This window comes from Crocuta crocuta, unplaced genomic scaffold (assembly GCF_008692635.1).
Source record: "Crocuta crocuta isolate KB4526 unplaced genomic scaffold, BGI_CrCroc_1.0 scaffold601, whole genome shotgun sequence".
Taxonomy (NCBI): domain Eukaryota; kingdom Metazoa; phylum Chordata; class Mammalia; order Carnivora; family Hyaenidae; genus Crocuta; species Crocuta crocuta.
The window spans coordinates 261,954-270,744 of record NW_027528227.1 but is presented as its reverse complement, the minus strand read 5'-3'; the positions used below and the strand labels follow the sequence as shown (position 1 = coordinate 270,744).

The 8,791-nt window shown below is 41.0% G+C and overlaps 1 protein-coding gene across 3 annotated transcripts in view; it reads left to right on the top strand.

The window, feature by feature from the left end:
• Window positions 1–3,393, top strand: part of CLCN5 (chloride voltage-gated channel 5) — a 42,156-nt gene extending 38,763 nt beyond the window's left edge. For all 3 annotated transcript variants that reach the window (XM_077753053.1, XM_077753051.1, XM_077753052.1), the window contains 3 exons: window positions 2–24; window positions 204–420; window positions 1,605–3,393. In XM_077753053.1, the coding sequence (XP_077609179.1) occupies window positions 2–24; window positions 204–420; window positions 1,605–1,695 (331 nt within the window). In that variant the 3' untranslated portion in view covers window positions 1,696–3,393. The remainder of the gene's footprint in view (window position 1; window positions 25–203; window positions 421–1,604) is intronic.
• The last annotated feature ends 5,398 nt before the right edge of the window (window positions 3,394–8,791 follow it).

Genomic DNA, 8,791 nt, shown 5'->3' with positions numbered 1-8,791 from the left:
GAAGAGATCTCATCATTTCAATCGGTAAGGATTTCAGAAACGGGATAATGGAATCCACTATGGAAATAAAATAAATATGTGCAAAATGGGGGAGGAAATAAAATAAATATGTGCAAAATGGGGGAGGACGGGACCAATGAGGGGCCAGAAGGATAGAACTGGCACTTCCATTTTCAACTTCTTTTTTCCTACCTCTCAAATAGAAAATGCTCGCAAAAAACAGGATGGAGTTGTGAGCACTTCCATCATTTATTTCACTGAGCATTCTCCTCCAATGCCACCATACACACCACCCACCCTAAAGCTTCGGAATATCCTGGATCTCAGCCCCTTCACTGTGACTGACCTTACACCCATGGAGATTGTAGTGGATATCTTCCGCAAGTTGGGACTGCGGCAGTGCTTGGTTACGCATAATGGGTGAGAGCTCTTTGGTGAAGGCAAATTGGATTGTGGGAGGATAGAGTGTAGAGAGATAAAGAAGAACCCAATTCATCTGAACATTAGTAGTACGTATAGGGCCTTTNATCTCCAAGATGAAGATAGATGTATTTCTTTTATTGTCATGATTAATGGAAAAGGAGTTTGGGGATGAAAGTGTGCTTGAGAGATGTGAACTGCTAGCTGCACATTATAAATAACATGGTCCCTCCCCTACAAAGGAAACAGTTGTGTCCTTTTGAAGAGACAGCACTGAAATTATAATGGTATTAGGTATTATACGTATAGTATTTGGTCCTTATAATAACTGTGTTTTTATCATTGGAGGATGAGAAAGCCAAGTTTCAGTGAGGTTTAGAGATTTACAGAAGAGCTCCCAATCAGTATATAGTAGAGAGGGGCTTTAAACACAACTCTTCTGACTCCCAAGGCCAAAGCTCTTTCTTTCAAGGATATTTCTTATGCAGTTAAGGAAGCCCTGCTATTTTTATTGGAAAAGAAGGGAGGTTGAGGAGAAAGGTGGATTTTTTTTCTAAACATGGTATGCTAATCCAGCAATTATGTAAGAATTTCACTCTCTAAAATTTCTAAATGTTGTAACAGATGTCTTGCAGGATTGAAATCAGCAAGGGGACTTTCCCTAACTGATTCATTCAACATTTACTGAATCCCCAACTTCATGCCAGGAGGTATTCCACTAGACTCCACAGAGACATAAAAATGAATAAGGCCCTTCTCTACCCTCAAGGAGTGTGCAATGTCACAGGGAACCTAAGGACACAGGAGCACGCATTCCACAACAGCAAACAAGAAAAGTGTGCAGATCATGCCGTTGCTGTAAGGGGGTCATGGCCATTGCTGGCCTGTAGGATCAGGAAGGGGTTCTGGAAGAGCAGCGTTTGAACTAGGTGGCAGAAGATAAGATTCAGATATGTAGGGAATATTTAAAGCAGAGGAAATAGCAAGGTGTGAGACATGAAGCAGAAATGCCTGCAGCTCATTTAGGGACCCACACGCCATCCCATTTGCCTGGCATGCATAACACTGTAAGTGCAGTTAGTGTTTAAAGACAAAGTTGGAAAGGCCTGAGGAGGAAAAGTGTCACCATTGAGAACGTTAGCTACCAATTTATTTTTGTTTTGTTGCCTTGTTTTGTCTTTTAGGCGATTGCTTGGAATCATTACCAAAAAGGATGTGCTAAAGCATATAGCACAGATGGCGAACCAAGATCCTGACTCCATTCTCTTCAACTAGAATCACAGGGTTGTGCTGGATATAAAACAGGAAGGACATTGCAGACCATGGATGTATTTTATTAACTGGGTACCCAAAACACATTTCCCATATTTGGATGGTGAAGTTATATTAGTGTATTGTCTATTTCCTATAAGTTAACCAGTTGCACTACATAATCTCTGGAATTTAATCTTCTCTTTAGGAGAAAATACAGTTAGGCTTCTGTGATATTGCATTAGAAAGATTTCATGAGAGAGTAAGCAAGATTGCTAGGTTTTAATTCTTTAAATTTTTTTTTAGTTTAAAACATAATTGTGAGAAAATATGCAATCACTGAAAACTATGCAATAAAAATTCCAACCGTCCTGACCTTTGGCCTGCAGAAAACTCATGACCAAGTCACTTTTTTTGACTCTGTCATTGGTGGAAGATGAAGTGTAAACTAAGGGGCTTTGCTTTTCTGAACACAGAAAGGAAAGCCAGAAGGAAAATAGTAATGCTGTTTTCCAGACTGTGAAAATTCAATTCAAATGTTATCCTGTTCCTGTTACAATATTTAGCATTATTAGTTTGTGTGTGTGTATATGTATGTTAATTTTAATATCTGATTATAAGACAATGCTGCTTTGGTTAACCAACTCTAAATGAATTTAGAGAGGTTGACTTTTATAGCTTGCTTGTTCCTGGTACTCTTTTGAAGTGCACAAAGATAAGTTATGGAACTTTCTCCTTGTCTGCCAAAGGGTGATTTTCCAGATAGTATTTGTTGGCCAGTAGACAAGGACTTTGCCGTGAATTTGTTAGTAACAAGGAATGATTTCTCCAGCTTCCTTGAAAAGAATGATTAGTAAAGTTCTAAGCAGAGTCAATGACTAGGAATTTCACATTTTTTGTGAGGTCCCAACTAATTCTCTTACCCAGATGCCACCTCCATGAGTGATGGTGCTTTAGGCTTCTGGAATATGTAAGAATAGTAAAGGGAACCAAATCTGGACTGCATACTGATAAACCAGGGAAGTTCCTGAGCTCTATCTGCATTCTCATGCATTCCTTCGTAAAGACCACCAGTACTAAAATAACTGGGCACTCATGCCTCCTCCCAGTGTTAAGTACATATAAGAGGCCAGTTGTTGTCCCTGTGAACATGAATTTAGGCTTGGGGTACTTTCAAATCCATTTGAGGCATTGGAATAGGATAGGCAGCTGTGACTCCCTTGGGGCTCCTTAGAATTCTAAATAAAAGGCAGAACCATCCTAAGACCCAGGGGTGTGGACAAGGCCCGGTGACACCAAAGGTGCTTGTATCCAATTGAAAAGGTGCCTGTCTCAATTTTCTACCATGTTTACTGCAGTAGAAAAACATCACACTGTAGGGACACCCGGTGGAGTCACAGAGCCACCACCATCATTCCAACACCGGTTTCATTTTCTGTTGTTTTCCCCATGTGCAGCTGGTCCCTCTTGTTCCCCTCCATTCTTTTCCTCTCCCTCTCCTCAGTCCTGAGTCCTGTCTTTGGGACTGAGCGCCATGCCTGGTTAATCATTCCGATTTCAAAAAATAACTCCCAGGGCTAGTTAAATTGTAAACCAGGGCTCAGCAATCTTAGGGCACACAGACCAGAGGGAACACACAGCCATTTGCTTTGCTCTGTAGCCCAGTTGCTGCCTCTGCACCTGCCTCCCTTCCTGTGCCCATGCCCACCTCAGCAAGACTTATCNCCCCCCTCCGTCTCTCCCAACACCTCAGGGTTCCTCATTTTAAAAGTTTCTGAGCCCTGAATCTAGGATTCCTCCCTTCCTTCCTTCCTTCCTTCCTTCCTTCCTTCCTTCCTTCCTTCCTTTCGTTCATTCATTCTTTTGTTCTTTCGTTCTTTTGTACCTATCTTTCCAACATCTCAAATTCTTTTATTGCCTAGAACTGGGCAGCCAAAGCTTTTATTGATTTTTATCTTTCAAATATCAAGGCAGTTGCCAGAGTTTCTTTTTTTAAAGTATATCACTCTAACATTTTAATTAAAGAAAAAACTCCCTAGGTTATATTCTATTATAGTCATGACTCAGTCACTTTACATCTTTTCTCCCTTCTATGCCACTGATTTCCTTGTATGAGATGAGGCTATGTGCCAGACCACCCCTGTGTATTGCATAGAAGTCATTCTTATCTGTATATTTATAGTTCACTACCTGTCTTATTAGCCGTCCAGCTAGTTTGCAAAACAGGAAGCGTTAGTATTTCTGGTATTTGATGACAGTGAAAAGTTTGGTCTCCTTTCATAGGGCAGCAGCGATATGGAGGGTGCCTAAGTTTGCCTTTGTGTTTCTTTTAGGCTCTGTTTTTGATTCTAGACAGATGAGCCAGTGTTAAGGTGCTACTTCAGAGAATTAATTCAAGAAATCAGATAACACTGTGCCAGGGTATACTTTCTAGATGCTAAGCACCAATTGGCCCTCCAGAGAATAATATCCTTTTGATACCTCACTCCTGATAAATCTCATCCATTAACCTCAGGAATCCTTATAACACATATGCTAGAAGTAGCTATAGTGTATGGTATTCATTATATGTCCAATCCTATGGTTTGGCTCAAAGGTTGGCTAATTGTGGCTAGAGCTCTCCTCTAGACTGCTAGCTCAGCACCTTAACACTCAAGAGTTTCTTGTCGTAAGGCGAAGGAAAATGTTCTTTCTTCCATCGCTAATTCAACACTTGGACATACTTAACCAACAAACAAAGCTGATACAATGAGATCTGTCAGTCGCCTCAAATGGCCACATACCTCAATGGTAAAAGACTAGATAATCTGTGATTGGCAAATTAATTTGGGTTGAGACTAGTCTGTTATGTCATTAAGAAAAGAAAATTTCCCAACACAAGGGAAGGAGCTACAAAAGAACTCCAATAAATGCTTCAAGAGAGTTAGGATTTTCCAAGGGAAACTATGTGGTAGACATCCAGCCATGAAAAGAGTGGGAGTCTACAGGTCTGTTAAAAGTCTAGCTGGTATATTTTGTATAGTCAGGTCTTCATTGTAAAGAATTAAAGAAGCCAAAACAGTTAATGCATGGTTATACCATTGGAGGGGAAGAAGCAAGGGACTGAAAATGCAAACCAATGTCCACTTTCAATCAAGATCATTTCTATTTGGATGTTTGTTCAGACAGCTCTCCTCTTTTCTGGCCCCAGCTTCCTGCTGGTTCAGGTCAGCTGTTGAGTGGAGGTGGTATAGTCCACGGAACTGATAGCCTCTGGTGGATAATCTAACATTGATGACACTTTGGATTTGCCAGCTGGTAGAGCAAACAATCAATTCGCCAAATGAACAGGAAAGCAGTTAAGTTGTTTTGGCACCAGAGGCTGAAACCAAACCCCTTGCAGGAAGAGCCAATCACAGTCTAAATTTCTCTAGCAAATCTCCAGTTCTGTTTGAACATGAGAAAGATAAAGTAATGGGAATTTAATGTGGTCTAAGGCTGTGAAGTAACTCTGAATCATGATGTTATAAGCTCTTTCAAGTGTGGAGGGAGCAAGTCTGTTTTTAAAAACTCATCATGCAGTAGAGTCCGTCATGCAAAGTAATCATGGCATGTTACATTATAGGTTTTAAGTATTTGAATTGCCTGTCTTGGTTGAGTCTCGATCTTGGTTTGTGTTGTGACGTGATGAACATGAAGGTGAACTTGTTACCCCACTGTGTCTTTTGTTTTTATTTTTGTTTTCTTAATCACAAGGGGTGCAGCTTTTGAAGTTGAGTTTTTAATGAAGATAGTGAAGACAATATTGAGAATATGAAACAGCCAGTGTGTTTTACATTGCCAGAGTACTTACTGATGACTGGCCATGTTGCCAGCCATCAGTTCAGAAAAGCAGGAGAACATTTTTCAGGGTGATGCACAGCAGATTGAGCTCGAGAAAACCCTGAGAAAAAATAGAAATTTAGAAAGTATATGGGAAGTAGGATACTCAGTCCTTAAAAAAATAGATGTCTAAATATGTGGTCTGAACTTCAGCGTCCATCAACCTTGATTTTTTTTAAACCACCTCTGGGTTTGCCTGGATTCCCTTTGGAGAGAGAATTAAAAGATGTGGCAGTGGAAAAGCCCCAGTGAGAAAATATATGAGTTCTTGCAAGATGGTGGGAGGAAGGCCGTGCTGTGCCCCACGCCAGACATCCTAGAATTTATAACTACTCGATCATGTGCCTCAGGTAGAGAAAAAGTCAAGTGGTCTTTCAAAGACTGGGTTTTCCAAGTTGGGGACAGGCTCAAAGCAACATTTATCTGGTGGCAGTCGACTTTTATGGAGAAGACTGACCTATAACATCTGCTCACAAAGGAGGGCAACGTCTACTGCCATTGCCTAAATGATAAGCTTTAGGTAGATTGTCTTGAATTTTGATAGCAAAATATTTTTTTAAGTCTCTATTTTAGTCTTCATAGAAAATATTTATTGTGTATGAAAAAGAAAAACGTGAAGGTTTCTCAGATCAGAGCTCAGGGAGCTGTGTCAATTTGCAGTGAAATTAATGTAATGGACCTGTGACAACCATTCAGTTTTGCTCTGCCTCAATTTCAGTTGTGTGCTCCAAGGAGAGAAGTTCTTGGAACAGCAGGTGTTTAGCAACTTCACATTATTCCACAGATGTTTGCTGGCTGCAGTCTCACTTCTAAACATCTGGATCTGTGCAAAGTTTTGAAGTGATGTAGGAAACAAAGTTGGTTTTTTCCACCGTATAGTCCATTTTTTGCCGAATTGCCCAAGAAAGAAAGTATACGATGTGCAGAGTTTGCATTTCTTGGATGGGACCTATCAGGTCACCCTGCCTAATCCCACAGTCATAAATTCCTACCTCTCAGTTCCAGCCAAAGGGTCTTCAGCCTCTGTGGGCACTCATTGAATGAATGCCTTGCCCAAAGTTTGGCCTTTTTAAAAGGAGAAACAGCATATAATGTTTTTTTAAAAATGATCTCTGCCTCTCCTTCTCGCTCTTCTCCCTCCCCCCATTTATTTCCTGTCAGCCCCAAATTCACATTTTTCTCAGTTGTTCACAAGTGTGCTGTTTTGAATGTGAACCTTGGGGAACAGACAGCATCGCTCTGAGAATAGAGAATGGAAGATGCTTCTGAGTTTGTGGGCCAAACGGCTTTGCGCCACTGTAGACGCCAAAGCCCGTGGTATTTGTTGAGAGTGTTGAGGGCTTTAGCATCTCAAGGCAGATGTATGAAGTAGTCATTGCTAAACCGTATCATCTACTCATCCAAATCTGTTGAAAGTCAGTGGCAGCCAAAGATTTGGTGAGTGAAATGCAATCTGGCAAAATGGGGACGAGGGAGTGGCCTAAGATGGTTTTATTAGGGTGGGAATGTTCAGTCTCATTATCATATTGAGTGTACCTCAAAATACACGGTCCTTCAAGAGTGCTCATTTTCCATTCTCGATTTCACTTTATCCTTTTTCCTCCCTCCTTTCTCTCCCATTGCCCCGCCTTTTTAGTACTCAACTTTTTAATAAGTATTTACATTTTTATTGTATATTTGGTCCTTTAGGACTGTGTAATGGTTAAGAATTAATTTCATTCTAGATTTTTAAAAATGATGTGTTTAATATTTTGTTCTTTTAAACTGTCTTTTGAAGCTATGCTGCTAACCAGGTACAGGCCAGAAAGGAGTTCAGCCTGACAGACAGCACCCTGGTCATGTCACCTAAGGGTAACGTTGATGTCACAATGGTGACTCTTCTCTGTTTGACCAAGGCCAGCCTCCTGCTCTTGGCTCTGGGAAAAATACTACCCATTGGGTAAGCTGATGAGGCCAGGAGGATCAGAAAAGCCAGATTCCTGCCCGTGGGCCACATATAAATTCTCTGTAATACACTCATTTGTAGGGCCGGCTCCAAATGCAATAGCCAAAGAAAACCTGTCTGACTCGACATTTTAGTTCCTAAGTGTTGGTAAAAGTTCAACTGAAGCTTATGTGTAGATATTGGCAGTAGCTAGGCATATACAGAAACCAGCATCAACCAAAGCTAATATAGCCCGAGTTTCCATAGGAAGCTTGGTGCTGAGCTGTTCAGAGCAATTATTTATTGGGAGTGTTGCCAAACCTTAAGTCACGCTTTCTTAGCTTTATTCTAGCTTATGGAGGTGTTGGTCCCCGTTCATAGATAGGCACAGCCGGTACCACAGCTGTGGTTTACTGCTCACTTCATTTTGCTCCTTGGTCATGCAAAGCAACATAGTCTAAAAAGGAAAACATGGGCTGGGAAGTTAGGAGACCTGGTTTCTATTCCTTATGCTTCTACTAACTAGCCTTGAGATCTTAACCGCTCTGTGCCTCAGTGTTCCCATCTGCAAAATGGGGATAGTGTTAATTGCCCTACCTACCTCACAGGGTTGTTGTGAGGATAAACTGAGACAATGAATGGAAAGTACTTTGACAAGTAAGTGCTATGCAAATTGTACGAAATGGAAACAATCATGTTAAAGGCAATGGGATGGACATTGGCAGAAGGGTTAATGGGATTGTCCAGCCCTTTCTCTGTGTGGCATAAACTCGGGTCGCCATTGCTTTATACATTTTCACTTAGCACAGATTTGTAATTATGCATGTAATAAAGCACAGCCTTATCCAACCTGGTGTCTGGTGTGTTTTCGAAGACCCCAAGTTTTATACCTATTGATTTCTGATCACAGAAGCAAGGGGGCAAGGTTGAAGGAATTGGGAAAGATAGTATAAAAGGTACCTGCCAAGTCCTATGAGCAGGCTTACTTCTTAAAATGTTCCTTAGGGGGTGTCTGGGTGGCTCAGTCGGTTAAGCATCCAATTTCGGCCCAACTCATGATCTCATGGTCTGTGAGTTCAAGTCCCATATCAGGCTCTGTGCTGACAGCTCAGAGCCTGGAGCCTGTTTCAGATTCTGTCTCCCTCTCTCTCTCTCTGCCCCTCCCCCACTTGCACTCTGCCTTTCTCTTTCAAAAAATAAACATTAATTTTTTTAAATGATTCATTAGATAATTATTTTTACATTTACAGATTTAGTAGTACTTTTTACTCTAAGGGGACAAATGAGGGACAGCTTGCATTTTCTGAAAAATCCCAGATACCTCATTCATTATGG